The following is a 15,864-nucleotide window of genomic DNA, read 5'->3' on the forward strand; positions in this document are numbered from 1 at the left end:
GGATGACCAAATTTGCACAGCTCAAGGTGGCAATCCTGTGCACACTTATCTGAGAGTAAGCCCCACTGAACAGAGCAAAGCATTCTTTCGTGTAGACATGTGCTGGATTGTACTGTAAGAGCCTTTGCAGAAATCTGTGTACAGCAGAGGCAGCAGTTTTCACCAACATGTCTCCTCTGCCCCTTATTGAAGCAATTTCCCCTAGGTTTCATCTAACTTTGCTTTAGTATGATGAATGCGATAACTTTCTCAACTGCTAATGGCTTGTCCACGATGCTTATTTTTCTGTCTCTCCCAGCTACACTTGTGCCTCACCCACCCACCCACTTCTAACTCCCCAGCCCAAAATACAACCCCCAGATTGAGTTCTCACATGCATTCTGTCTCCTGAGCTTCTTGTGAGCTGAGAAATGGGAGTGGCGAAAGACACTGAGAAAATGGAATTAGGCAGAGGTGGGGCACAAGGTAGTGGGTCTGCCCTTCAGTTTTTTTGATGGCCACACCTGACACTCACAACAGAATTTGAACCACTCAAGAGCAGGTGAATGCAGTGCTGACTTGACCCAGTTTCTGAGAATGAACATCCTTTCCTTTTCAAGCAAGGGTGGAGTGGAGGAATCAAAAAGGAAAGGATGATTAAGGTTGTCTGTCACTACTTGCAGAAACTGCTGAAATGCATTTAGGCTGCAATTAAGCAAACTTGTGGCCTGTTGATTTAGCCGCACTCAGGATTACAACCTTAGTGAGTTTAAGAGGTCTCTGCAAAGTGCAGTAAGAGGGAACAAAAGGTTTTGTTAAAGGTTTACTCATCGGCGAGACCATTTGGATCATCATGCTCAACATTATATTTAAGGAATCAAAGAAGAGAATCTCCATCCCTATGAAATAATGTGAATATTTGTTCACATCCCTTTCCACTCTTCTCTCTCTTCTTATGTTGGATGCTTATGTTTTCTTCTTATGTTGGATGCTAAGCTCCATGAAGCAGGAGCATGTTCTATCTTTTTTTTTTAATGCTGTAGGCTTCCTGTAAGTTGCTATTGGTGTGTAAATAATTATACAACAAGTTAACAGGCAGGCAAAACTTTTTGTGGCTCGAGGACATACATGCTTCCTTCCACTATCTACTGTAGAGTAATTTTCCACAGCAGGCTGACAATAGCACATGATCCATTCCTCTCTCTCTGTAGCTGTTGATGTAAGTGAGTGATGAGCACAGGTATCTGTTCCGGTCCATACCTCTTAACCAATTATTGACTTCAAAAGGTGGTGCGGAATGGTACCTTCAAGCAGAACATGTTTTACCCTGGACAGATAGCAGAAATTGCATCTGTTCTCCAGTTCCTTTAGGAACTTTGGCCGTGACTGACCAGTGGTAATTACTTAATGTCGCACTTCACTGGGGCAGATTGCAGACATCTAGGCATTCTTCACTCCATTGGAATCAAAGCTTTAAGGAACGCACATTCTGCTGCGAATGTCATTAAGGGTAGGGTTGTACAGACCGGAAACGTTTGACATTTTCCCTGGGAAGATTCCACGTTTTTTTCAGCCCTTTCCCACCCTAAATCCCATCCAAGACCCTTAAAAAATGGAGATGGGAGAGATAAATGCTACATCCATCTGCATTGCTCCTTCCTGGATTCTAAGGTACATACAGTGGTGCCCCGCAAGACGAACGCCTCACAAGACGGAAAACCCGCTAGACGAAAGGGTTTTCCGTTTTGGAGGCGCTTCGCTAAACGAATTTCTCTATGGGGTTGCTTCGCAAGACGAAAAAATCTTGCGAGTTCCCGCGTTCCCCCCCCCCGCTTTTTTCCGCCCTTTCCCTAAGCGCTAAGCCGCTTATCAGCTGTGCTGCTGATAAGCCGCTTCTCAGCTGATCGCTAAAAGCCGCTAGACCGCTAATAGCGCTAATCCACTAAGCTGTCAATGGGCTTGCTTCGCAAGACGAAAAAACCGCTAGACGAAGAGAATCACGGAACGGATTAATTTCGTCTTGCGAGGCACCACTGTAGTGGCATCAGGTTATCCTTATTCAGTACTTGCAGGTAGGCAGATAGCCATGTTGCATGGTGCCGGAAGCGAGAGCCATCGGTCCGTCTAAAGAGTGTGGAGTGTGCCTCTGGGGGTGAAGTCAAACCACTGCATTAGAAGCACCTAAGTGACCACACCGGGGCACAAGCCTGGGCAAGTGTTTATGGAGGTCGTGGGCTGCCCAGATGACACGAACCCCCTCTCAGCCTTGCTGATATGGTCCAAAGGAAAAGAAAGCAATACATTTGGCACTAGCTGGACTGCAGGAGTTGCTGGAAGGAGGCATACAAGAAGCCATCCAATTGACTTAGGGACTCTACTCTGGATTTGTGTAGGGGACACGGGTGGCGCTGTGGGTTAAACCTAGGGCTTGCTGATCAGAAGCTTGGTGGTTTGAATCCCTGCGACGGGATGAGCTCCCGTGGCTCGGTCCCTGCTCCTGCCAACCTAGCAGCTAATAAGCACGTCAAAGTGCAAGTAGATAAATAGGTACCGCTCCAGCGGGAAGGTAAACGGCGTTTCTGTGGGCTGCTTTGGTTTGCCAGAAGCAGCTTAGTCATGCTGGCCACATGACCCAGAAGCTGTACGCCGGCTCCCTTGGCCAATAAAGTGAGATGAGCGCCGCAACCCCAGAGTCGGCCACAACTGAACCTAATGGTCAGGGGTCCCTTTACTTTACTTACTCCTTAGCCCAGGGGTCAGCAACCTAAGGCCCATGGACCCCCGCCGTCTGCTCAGGGACCCCCGCTCGATTGGCTCCTGTGCGCTGCGCGAAACCAGCACAGAACAGAGCGGGGACCTCCTTCTGCGATGCTAGCCAGCTTCCCATTGGCTGCAGGAAGCTCCTACAGCCAATGGGAAGCTGTGGACACCTCCTCCACGCCGGAAGGAGCGCCAGAAATAGTGTTTGCGCATGCGTGCGTGCGCACACACACACACTCCGGCCCACTGCAGCGTGTGCGGGACCGTGAACCCGCCTAAGCCACAAAAACTTTGCCGACCCCTGCCTTAGCCTGTTCTTCTCCTGAAGATAACCTGCAAGGAAGTGGAGGTTAAGGATCAAGAGTTTTCCTTCTCCTAGATGGATTTAACCAAGAAAATGGGTTTAACAAATGAAATGCATCCCTAATAGGTCAGCCAAGCCAGTTGCAAATAATATAATATAAAATTAGACTTTCCTTCATTGAGAGTCTGGGGTTGTTTTTTGTTTTTTTTGGCTGTATAAACTGCTTGGACCAAATCTGGAAGTTAAGTAGAATCATACATAAATATTGAACTCCTGTGAATAAGCATATACAGTGGAACCTCGGGTTAAGTACTTAATTCGTTCCGGGGGTCCGTTCTTAACCTGAAACTGTTCTTAACCTGAAGCACCACTTTAGCTGATGGGGCCTCCCGCTGCTGCCGTGCCGCTGCTGCACGATTTCTGTTCTCATCCTGATGGAAAATTCTTAACCCGAGGTAATATTTCTGGGTTAGTGGAGTCTGTAACCTGAAGCGTCTGTAACCTGAAGCATCTGTAACCCGAGGTACCACTGTATACATTTGCCCATATGAATTATCGACATTGCCACATGTTGTGAAGTTCTTCTGCAGAAATTGATTCTCTAGGTGTTTATTCTTTCACGTTGTAGCTGGTCAGTCCTCTTATGGCGAAAAGAAGAATACTGGAGAAAGTATTGTCTACTAGTTCTACTTGGCTCTGAACCAGACCATCATGCCCAACGGGTGAACTGCTTATGAAAGTGTGTCACAACAGGGCTGAAAAGATTTCAAATACCCAGAAGCTACTATCAAATATTTAGGAGCAATCACTATTCAGAGCTGAGAAAATGCTTAAACTAATCCATGAAAGCTTATGCCATAATAAATTTCTTACTGTTTTAATGTGCCACAAGACACTTTGTAGTTCATAAATTTATAGTCATCCTGCCTTGCTTTTTTATAACCCCTCAGCACCTCAGATTTTTCCAGTCCTGCTATCCAAGGCTGGGGGCGTGTATGTGTATGCGCTCTCTCTCTCTCTCTCTCTCTCTCTCTCTTTCTTTCTTTCACTCTCACTCTCTCTCATTCATTCTGCAATGGGAAGTGCTGAGGCGATCCAGAATTCAAAAGTAGCTGGATGAGCAGGGAAGAAATAGTATTGAAAGCAAAAGTATATTCAAAATACTAGGATTTACAAGTTATATTGTTGTCAGTATCCGTCTGTCTTGGGAGACGATAGAAGAGTGTGTCTTTGGGGGTAAAGTTGAACTGTTGGAGAGTTACAGCGCCTGCTGTGGCTGTAGATAGGGGAGAGACATGTTTTGTTGCAGCTGGGGCAGACGGAGGCTTCCGGGTTTTGCTGCTATAGGTGCACCATGCCATTTTATCTCTTGCATTACTGTTGAACGCTGCTAATAAAATTCAAATGAATACCTCATTTCTGCAAAATTCAAAACACTCACATTTGATCTAAATTTCTTTTAAGATATTAATTCCCTCCTCACAAGAAATTAATGTTAACCAGTTTATAATGAAACTCTCCTGGGAAGGACATGAGTTCATTGCTGGAGCTAGTCCAGAGGTAAATTCACTCAAGAGCGTTTTTTATTATTATTATTTAAAGGATTTTATTCTCTGAACAGATATTTTTGGCCACTGATAGGATTGGTTTCGGTTTCAGTAAAGAAGAAAAGCTTCAAAGATTCTACCATGTCCTTTGATATTTTGATGGGTTGTAGCGAGCATTAGAAGTAAATGGTGTTTGAATGATGTCCAGCAGCATTGAGGCAATCCCTGCCCCCTTGAGGAGGCTGGCTTCATCCATTCTGCTCCTAGACCTGCCCAGGCCAGGCCTCCCTCCCTCCAGGCTATGCTAGGTTGGCTGCCTTTTGCACCTTACAATAATGGATGCTGGCATTTCTCTCAGTGTCTGAGACTTGGGAGCAAATAAATCTGCAGCTCTTAAAAAATAATAATGTGTTCCAAGCGTGGGGTGGAACGTTGCCCACCAAGACCTGCTTGTCCCAAGGATCTTCAACATGATTAGGGGAAAAATATTTGCAATTTTAAAAATCATTTTTCAGCCAAATATGGGGATGTCATATTTTTCTAGTGTCACGCGGATGGCGCTGTGGTCTAAACCACTGAGCCTCTTGGGCTTGCCGATCAGAAGGTCGGCAGTTCAAATCCCCGCGATGGGGTGAGCTCCCGGTCCCTGCTCCTGCCAACCTAGCAGTTCGAAAGCACGTCAAAGTGTAAGTAGATAAATAGGTACCACTCCGGCGGTAAGGTAAACGGCATTTCTGTGCACTGCTCTGGTTCGCCAGAAGTGACTTAGTCATGCTGGCCACATGACCTGGAAGCTGTACGCCAGCTCCCTTGGCCAGTTAAGCGAGATGAGCGCCACAACCCCAGAGTCGTTCGCGACTGGACTTAGTGGTCAGGGGTCCCTTTAGCTTTATGCATCTCTAATTTTGGCCGTATCTTTTGTGAAACTCATGTTCTTTATTCATTCTTGTATGCCCCTCCCCTTTAGAATGACGCAGCCTGACTGTTGACAGTTTTGTAGGGAACCTAGGATTCAACATTACAGCAACTTCAGTGGCCTTGTTTTGCTTGTCCATGGAGTGAAAAAGCAAAAATGACTTCTCGAAGCAGCCCCTTGTTCTCTTTAAGAATGCTACCTCAGAGGGCCCTTCCTGAATTTGGGAGAGTACTTTTTTGCGGGGGGTGCTGCTGCTGCTGCTACTTCAATGAGGAATCTTATTTGAGACCTGTTGAATTGGCAGGATACATCTCTCGATTTCTACCATAGATCAGCACCCCTAACTGAAGCCGCTTAGTCGCTAGCAGGAGTTGGACTGAGGTCATGGGTATATGAATGGAAGTGTCTCATAGACACTTTGAGTTGAAGGCACCTTTTCCACAGCCCTGTTAATTTCCTTTATATTTGCATGTAGCTCACAGTTGCTAGGAAGTACTTTTCATTTGTTCCAAGAGAATGAATCAGGCATTTCTAAACATTGTAGACCAGTCAGAGGATGTAATATTTTCTGTGGCATTTTAATGACTTTGTTTTAAAAGCACATTTAAAATCCACATGTAAGCAATTCTATTTGGGATGCTCCATTATTAGTCACTATATATATACATTTTTTCTTCCTCATTTCCATCCCAAACACGAGTAACACAATAAACATCAAGTCTGCTTTTTAAATCTCTAGCTGAGAATTAGATGCAATGTTTTTTGACTCCTAAACGGAGTGAATGGTTGTTGTCTGAGAGACTGAATGTTGTGAGAGAGCTTGTCATGTGAAATGTTTTAAGCGTTATTAAAGTTTTAAGTTCCTTAAACCATTTTGGTTAAGGCGCCGCAAGAAGCCACATACTACTGAGAGTAATTCCATAGACTCTGTCAAGAAGTCAATTGTGGGATTTACCTGTAATTGCTAAATTTCATTATGTTTCTGGGGTTAGAAGATTAACTCTGACAAGGTTTGCAGTTAAGGAGTGCAGACTGTTACACCCACATATTTAATCGTTTTCTATCATTGCACCTGACTAATACTTCAATTAAGCTAGATCATCAATTTAAAAAAAAAAAAGGGTACAAAAACTTAATGGGAAAAGAACCTTTCACTGTTTTCCCAGCCACAGCTCCTTCAGTTTCTGTGAATGATGGCAATGACAGCTGTTGGCAAGAGCAGCAGACACAATCAAGATGAGAAATAACTTTCAAATTAAAGACAGATTTGCAAATAAGCCTGCAAAAATTCCTGGCTTCCACTTGCTGCTAATTTGCTTGTCCATATACACATGGAAAATAAAGTGGATTTTGATTTTCATTTATGTCACAAACGTACATTCCGACATTTATTCTTATATCCAGTCTTCGAAGCAGATGTCACATTTCAGTGCATTTCCTTTCCTTGGGGAATAGATGAATAAATAAATTGTGAATTGAAATTTAACATTCTGCCCCAGAAATGTGCATTCATCCTGATAAAGATGAATTTGAATTATCAAGGTGCAAACAAATAAAATGTTAAACTAGGTCTCGTTTTGATAGGTCATTAATATTGCTTAAAATTAAGGGCATGATGCAGCGAAAGCTAGGCGCTTTTAAATTCCATTGAACATCCAGTAATTTTAGGGATTTTCCCAGAAACAAGTTAATGTGAGTTTGTGCCCAATGAGTGCTAGTTATCATTTCTTTACAGTTCTGCTGCATAACTTTTCAAACAAGTGAATATAATCATTGTAAAATCTGTAACAACCTAGAAGCCAGAAAAAATATATATGCTGTGCCCCGCCCCCCACTCCAATGTGCAATAACATGATTCCAACTTATTGACTGTTATCAATGCTTTACAGATAATATTCAGGTTGTTTATACTGTAAATTGTTGGGATATATTTTAGGACAACTTAGGCCCCAAATACCTGAGAGACCACCTCCTTCCCTATCTCTGGGGTGGTAAGATCAGCAGAGGGGTTAGTTCTGCCACCCTTAGAAGTTGGAATGTATGTGACATGGAAGATGATGTTCTGTGTGGTAGCCCCTCAATGGTGGAATTCCCAGCCCGCAGAGCTGCATTTGGCAATCTTTGGCGAATACTCAAGGCACACACCTCTTTACCCTGCCAGCAACTCCTCTCCTCGTGACAGGAGCGAACAAACCAATAATTATTATAATTCCCCTTTCTTCTTAACCAGAAAATTGTGTTTCATGGTTTCAGAACAAGTCACGATATTATGCCAACTTGAAACCATGGCTTTTTATAGCCTTATTTATTCCAAAGCTGTTGGCTATAGTTTCTACAGAGGACATGTGAGTGGCCGAATGGCTTGTTCTTCTCTCAGTCTTTTAAACCCGACATATAGGGTTGCCCAAATGTGGCCAGTTTTTACAACCTATTCAGTAGAATTTGTTTACTTTAAATGCATATTTGCAGACTCGCAACAGCTGCTTCTGATTCATGATTTGGTTTTATTGATGGGCCTCATATTGTTGGAATATGTTAGCAGCAAAGCGCTGCTAACATATAGCGCGTAGCTATTTGTAGTCTTCTTTTGCACAATTATTTCACATTAAAATTGTGAATAATCACTCTGGGTTGGGGGTCTCCGTCTCCCTGCCCTGCCCTCAGTTAGTAGAATTCAAGGGGAGAAAGCCATTTGAGCCTCTTAACATTTTTCTTGTTTGGATGGAGTTTTATGTCTGTCCTGAATTCTATCTGATTCCTAAACCTAACTGATTGTGCCCTGTCTTCTGTCTATGTAGCACTTGTGCATCATTATAAAATATGTGGTGATGCATCACTTCAGGTTGCATCCAGTAGGGTTCCCTGGGAGCAGTGGGGCTGCCAAAGTTTCTCAAACAAAACAAAACAAAACAAAACAAAACAAAACAAAACAAAACAAAACAAAACGGGAAGCCCCATTGCACCCATGGAAGTCTATTGCACCAGTGGAACATTGAATATGGCTCATTCGATGTGGCCTGATATGTTGCAGTTGCCAAATTTTGGTTGTGTAAGCATTCCTCTTTCTTGTCTTCAGTTTTTCTTCATTGAGAAACAATTACTGGAGGTAATATTTTAATAATTAAAAGATATTGTGTAGTTCAAATCGCTTTGCATTGCATCTCAGCCTTTGCAGTAGCGCAAAGAATAAGCCTGCATGGATGCTGTATTCCATAACATCTATGGAAAGGCAGCTGGGTTCACTTGGAAGACGAAGCATGATGGAGAAGATGCAGCTGGCTTCTGATGTGGGAGGCAATGCATTCAGGGCATACTGCTTCCCCCTCTCCCTTGGCTAAAACATGCAAAGTAGTTGGGAAGAGAGGCATGGCCGTTTCAATACCATGCCTGTGCATACAGGTGATCTGGGCGGGGTCTTTGTGCATTGATGGCCTATAGGGAAGCAAGTGGGATAAATGTATTGGGGGGGGGGGAGAGGAATGGGAGTACAGCAAGAGTAGCTTATCATCACCAGGCAACTGCATTACGTAGACCAGAACTTCGTTGTTGATTTCCTGTTTCTAAATACTCTCATTTTTTTCTTTTGCTTTACGCAGTCCCTTTTATGGAGAAGACTTCTACTGTGAAATTCCACGAAGTTTTCGTCATCTGTCATTTTACATTTTTGATAGAGATGTCTTCCGCAGGGATTCAATTATTGGTATGTGTTGTTGGTTTTTCCTTGTTACTTTCAATTCAATTATAACCTCCAAGTTGTTCCCCAGAAGGAGCAGTTCTGTGCATTCTGACATTTCTTACATGTTGCAGTGAACATGAGTAGGATTGTGAATTCTTTTTAGGGGTACAATTAATATTTCAGCATGCTGTTAATTATGGTTGAGTTTTAAGTAGCCTTGTGTGGGTTTAAAGAAAATTCTATATAATAGAGGTAAAGAAGAAGAAAAGTGCATTCAAAACCAGGGTGTTCAAGATTTTTTCTTATTTCGGTGTGACGTAAAAACAACTTTAAAACACATTTTTTTTTAAAAAAAATGAAAGAATTTACTTGAACATGCTATTAACTGCACGGTTTAAATTTATCTGTTAAGAAGGATAAAGGGATTAGTCAGCCCTGCTTATTGCCGAATGGATGCTTTGATTTTAAACTCTTGTTTTCATAAGCATAAACTTTCAGAATTGGTAATTGAAATATTTGATTCTCCTTACAGCTTAAATAAACTATAAATTCAGCTCTGTAATCATTGTGTGTTTTCATAGTAAAGCAATGCATGGGGGTGGTTGTGTGTGAACATTCTGCTTTGGCACTTGAGGAGCCTGTAAGATACCAAATTGGAGAGGGGGTGGTGGGAGGAAGGCAGCAGGTATTGCAACATAAACTATAAAACAAAAGAGAAATCAGCATTCAGTATTCTGGAACAGGATGAAAGAGGTAAAAATGCATTGTGTCTAAAATTATTGCCATGACCAAGCATAATGAGTTGGTTTATAAGGGCCCATAAGTTCCTAATGTCAGATATAGGGCAATTTTTCAGTAGGAGGCATCTTTAAAAATTGTTTCCCGTTGTGTGAAATTTTGCAAAGGCTTCCTTTTCCCATCAAAATCAAAACCTGCCCTTACCGTCTAAGGAAGTTTTGTATTTATTGGGAAACCCAACACATTAAAAGACAATTTGAGAACAGTGAAATATTCAGTGTCGCTTCATTGACTGTCAGCTGAGCTGCCTGTTTCCTCTCTGATCTCTTTGCCAACCCCCACCCCACCCCACCCAGTTTTATTGTGGTGTGGTTTGCATACTGAGGAATACAAAGTCAGACATGGAACCCCCAAACACAACTTGATCACATTTCCTGTGCTTCATCAACATAAGTGACAAATCCAAAAATTGAGAAGCTGGTTGGCGAACAGATAACGATGGATGACCCGGAATTTATGGTGCTATTTGTCAATATGCTTTCATTTTCCTGACAATGAAGGCTGTTGATTTATAGAACAACTTCAAATGTGTATTTGTGATGTGGAGTTTCAGATGCCTTCCTTAAGGAGGTGGTTCTGTCTTGAGGAAATCACACCAGCATTTTGACAGCGATCAAATTGTGTAATGTATTGTTGCTTGGAGAAATGCCATTATTATTTCTTCATTATTTCAGGAAAATAGTTTGAAATGTGGCTATCAAAGTGTTCACAGGGACTTAATAGATAGTCACTTTGTTATCTGCAATGTGTGATCACAATGTGTGAACCTCTTCCAGCTCCCTCCCCCCCTGTTTATGTCATGTTGTGACATTAATGACCAATAGCCAACTTTCAGAGTAGACTTGAATGGGAGAGCCATCGCACAGATTACATTATTATCATTTTAGCTTACGACAGAGTTATACTTTGCATGCTGAAGATTCTAGATTCATTTCCCAGAATCTGAGGTATTATGTATTGGAACAGGGCAGGCATCTGCCTGAGTCTTGGAACGCCATGCTGGAGAGAGTGGATAGTAGTGAGCTAGAACCACCAATAGTCTTATTCTAATATAGAGCTAACAAGATGCCACTGATGACTGGCTTCTCCAGCCTCTCAGCTCCCATGAGAATTGTAATGTGATAAATTGGAAAAAGCACTCTGCGATCCCAAACTTCTGTTTAAATTCTAAATATTAAAAACTGCTCTTGTTCCCCAAAATAAGATGTGTGTGTGTTTTCTCTGCCTATGTTCAGATAGTCAAAATCTTGGGTTTCATAAATAGAGATAACATGCAAGCTTCAGGCACCTTCAGCTGTTTCCTTCCTTCCTTTCCATGAGCCAGGAAACCATAGCTAACCATAGCTGCCCATTACATCTGAACTGCAAAACTATGGTTAATGGCTTGCAAGCAAGCCCAGAGTATGAAACTGTGGTTTACAGTTGACTTCCATATTCCTGCTTTGTTTGGAAGCCATTAATCATAGTTTCCCCATTCATGTGTAATGGGGATCTATGATTAACTTTGGTGTCCTGAGTTGGTTTGCTGCTCATGTGAATGGAGGGGCAGTGTGTCTTCATGTTGTTTCATATTAAACTGGTGCATATCTTGAGTTAAGTCAAGATTGGAACTTCTGAACTTGGCCATTGTGTTAGAACAGAAAGAAAGAAAGATCTATATCAGTCCTAGGCATCGGGAACTTTAAATGTGAATGTATTTTGAATGTCCCCTTATTAATCTGGCAAACCGCTCAAGAGAAAATCAGTATAAAACTTAGGTGTTTCAGGAAGGGACTTCAGAAGAACCTCAGGCCAAACCTAGAGATTAGCCAAATAACAGAATTCTCAGCAGGGCTGCAATAAACAGTTTGGCATCTGTGACCTTCAGTTGAAAACAGGAAACATGCTACATCATCTGATTGTTTAGCACTTCTCTGAAGGAATAAAGGAATCCTTATACTGGGTGTCCTTCATGTGACAGATATGCAATTATTTCTGGCCTAATTTACAAAGCAGAGAGCCAAATTAGAATTTAAAGCTTTTATTCATGTTGGAATCCCCTAAGTCCAAACTTGAGACTTTTCTCTTCACCATAACTTTTAGACTGGCTTATGATAGAGCCTGGGTTCAACAAGATACTGGTTGTAGCAACTGCCTTCTAAAGTGCTGGAAGACAGCATTGTCGGAAATCCACGGTCTGGTTTGGTTGGGTCAACCCTAGAGCCCAATCACTGTAACTTGCAGGTCAGACTCTGTGATAGCGCATTATGTCCTGTCAGCATCTCAAAGGAGCTGATGCAGTGGCTGATTTATGAGAAAATAGCCATGTGATTCTCTTGTGAAATTCTACGAAATCCTGACAGCTTTGTGCATCCAAAAAGATATCTAGCAGAAATGCAGTTTCTGAAGGTATTATCACTGGGTATGTCTAGCTACCATCCTAAACGGCTCAGGACCGCAATACCTCAAGGACCGCCTCTTTCCATATGAACCTACCCGGACCCTGAGATCATCTTCTGAGGTCCTCCTTTGTGCGCCTCCTCCTCAAGAGAACGGGCCTTCTCTGCAGTGGCTCCCTGTTTGTGGAATGCTCTCCCCAGGGAAGTTTGCCTGGTGCCTTCATTATACATCTTTAGGCATCAGGCAAAAACGTTCCTTTTTAAGCTGGCCTTTGGTTGATCTGATTTACATCCTTTGCCCTTTTAAAATGTGTTTTTTTGGGGGGGAGCTATTGACTTGTTCTTTTTATTTTTATTATGTATTTTGTGGTTTTATATCTTGATTTTATTCTGTGAACCACCCTGAGACCCCCAGGTATAGGGTGGTATATAAATTCTATTATTATTATTATTATTTCACTGCCATATAGCTATATTATGCAGTCTTCCCTCCACCCTTTTTAATATGGACCTCTTGGATTGGTTAGAACATTGCCCCATCCGCTAAAAAGAAAAAGCTATGTTCTTTTTGGCAAAAACAAATTTAAACCTAAAGTGGGGGGGGGGGGAACCTGGCACAGCAAAAATTAAAAAACAAAACAAAACCCTGTTTAAACACGATCTTTGGTTTCAAGACCCTCTGAAATCTGTGATTTAAAAATGAAACAGAAGAACACCCAAGGAAAGTAGAATTCAGGAAGAAAGAAGGATATTCTTTCAAGTGACATCCGTTCCACTTGGTTTTATGGTGAAAAGGTTATCTCAGATCAGCTATTGCAGGCAGGTTTCTTATCACATGAATGCAGTACTTGCCAATATAGATAGCATGGCCTGTCACTTGATAAGATTTGTCTGTTGACTTGGGTCCTGTGCTTTTGTAGGAAACCTATAGGAACTGAAAAGCTCATTGCTACGTTTATAGATGCCTTGGTTCCACGTAAGAAAAATCCTAAGCTTGAGTGAGGCAGAACCTTCAATTGGACTAATAAATTTTCAAAATCGTGGAAGCGCCTGCTTTCGTTTTATATATGGAATTCTTCAGACATACCGTAGTTAGGTTTTTGTTTTATCATGCTAAGCTGGCTCTATTTTCTATTTTTTCTTTTACCATTTCCCTTCCGGACCATAGTAAAATGTAGATTCGTTTACGGAAGCGAATGATAAAGGAAAAGAAATTTAAGTACAGCATATCTGAATGCATAACTTTGCAGAGTGCTAAACCTGAAATTAACACCAAACAATCATGACCTGGGAATAGGTGGTGTCAATAGCAAGATTATGCCTTTCCCCGCCAAAAATAAAATTATCTTCAACTTAGTTCCCTAGCCTGACGTTTGGGCTAAGAAGCCATGTCAATTAACTTTTTAAAAAACTTCCCTTTAAACTTTGCTTATATTATATATTAGAATCTTGAACAAATTTGTAATGAATTGTAACAGCATGGTTGATTAATGCTGTCAGTCATGCTAGTACCATTAGATGGAAGTCAAGTCAGCAACAAAAAATGCTTCAGATTGAAATACCTTATTGCCACTTGTACAACTTGTATACAATGAGATTACACATTACACTCTTACAAATAAGAGCGTCTAAATAAGTTTTAAAAGCAGGGAGAAACTTGCCAAATAAAGGAGTGTTAACTGTGTAGAGAGAGCTGTAAGAAACAATCTGTGTTTAAGTTACCGTATTTTCCCGCGTATAAGGCGAAATTTCCCCCAAAAGTTTAAAATTGGGGGTCTTCTTATACACGGAATGTTGCAATTAAATATATAAATAAATACATGCCGCCATCCATATTCTTTTCCCCCAGCCTACCCTCACTATTGGCCTCACGACAAACCCTGGTCTGGTACTCCTCCCCCCAACTGCCCCCACTTCGGACACTGTCCCTTCCACCCGGTTCCCTCAGCTGCCCCCTGACTACCCAGACTCCCCATTCACTCATTTAGGCAGCTCTGGCAGTCGCACCTCCTCACAGCAGCAGAGGAATCCACTCCGGCGCCTGGGGCGGGGCGAGCCGCCCATAGGGGCAGGGTACACCACGGGGCCTCCAGAGTCTGCCTGCCTCCTACCACTGAGGCCTCCCTACTGCTGGCGGGAGGCGGCAGGCAGACCGTTTGGGCCCAAGGGGCAGAGTGCAGTTCGCTCCCCTGGATGTTTGAGAGTGGAGTAGAAAAAAGCAGTTTGACTTCTGCAGCATACAAATTCCCTCTTAAAGGGTTCTTTAGCTATGATTCTTGCATTGCGGTGCCAACCAGTTCCCGGCCGTCAGGGACACGCTCTTGCTGCCCGGCTCCGTACCAGCACTGCTCCAGTTCTTACCTTAATGCTGACAAAAAAAAAAAGGTACCCCTTACCATTAGTTAGGTCCAGTCGCTGACGACTCTGGGGTTGCGCTCTCATCTCGCTCTATAGGCCGAGGGAGCCGGCGTACAGCTTCTGGGTCATGTGGCCAGCATGACTAAGCCGCTTCTGGCAAACCAGAGCAGCTCACGGAAACGCCGTTTACCTTCCCACCGGAGTGGTATCTATTTATCTACTTGCACTTTGATGTGCTTTCAAACTGCTAGGTTGGCAGGAGCTGGGACTGAACAAAGGGAGTTCACCCCGTTGCGGGGATTCGAACCGCCAACCTTCCAGTCGGGAAGCCCTAGGCTCTGTGGTTTAGACCACAGCGCCACCTGCGTCCCGATGCTGACTAGCCCCCCAGAATAAAAAAAATATTACCTACTGTAATTACGATACTAAATATATTGGTGAAGCTGTTCTGTTTGATGTTAAATTATACGGTACTAAATATACCAGTGTTTTGAATATTTAATAAAATAAAAAAATTGTTCTGTTTGGTGTTTAAAATATTTATTTCTTGATTTGGGGCTAAAAAAATAGGGGTCGTCTTTTACATGGGGGCATCTTATACACGGGAAAATACGGTATGTCCTGTCCGTAGAAGACTGGTGCAGTTGTTTTTCTGAACTGAACATTTCCCCTGAAATGTATATTGAGATGCCTATATGTACTCAGCATGATATTTTATAATTTGATGTGTTTTCAGGAAAAGTAGCAATATTGAAAGAAGATTTGCAAAAGTACCATAACAGAGACACCTGGTTTCAGCTGCAACATGTTGATGCTGATTCAGAAGTACAGGTAAGATTGTTTCTTTTGTTGCTATATCATAAGCTGCCCAGTGATTGTGAGCTTAGCAGTTCAAATGGAATAGCTTTTGGATCCCTTTATTTTTTTAGTTGAGAACAGCAGGTAGGGATTATTTGTAGGGTGTCTCAAGTGCTCTCTGCATAATAGCAGTTCTGTGCAGACTAGCTCCAAGAAGTTAATTTTATAAAATGTTGTAAGAAACATATATTAATCTGGTAGTGGTATCTGCACAAACAACCATATTTCCTTCTGCGTGGAAAGAGGAAATCGTACACTGCTTCTGATAACATTGTGTGCTTGCTTTTGTT

General features: G+C 42.3%; 1 protein-coding gene across 1 annotated transcript in view; it reads left to right on the top strand.

Annotated features, from left to right (window-relative positions):
• RASA3 (RAS p21 protein activator 3) overlaps positions 1-15,864 on the top strand; it is a 126,807-nt gene that overhangs the window by 47,622 nt on the left and 63,321 nt on the right. The window contains exons 3-4 of the mRNA XM_081858081.1: positions 9,103-9,206; positions 15,453-15,547. Coding sequence (XP_081714207.1) covers positions 9,103-9,206; positions 15,453-15,547 — 199 coding nt within the window. The remainder of the gene's footprint in view (positions 1-9,102; positions 9,207-15,452; positions 15,548-15,864) is intronic.

The sequence above is a fragment of the Podarcis erhardii genome (assembly GCF_964252035.2).
Source record: "Podarcis erhardii genome assembly, chromosome: 4".
Classification (NCBI taxonomy): Eukaryota; Metazoa; Chordata; class Lepidosauria; order Squamata; family Lacertidae; genus Podarcis; species Podarcis erhardii.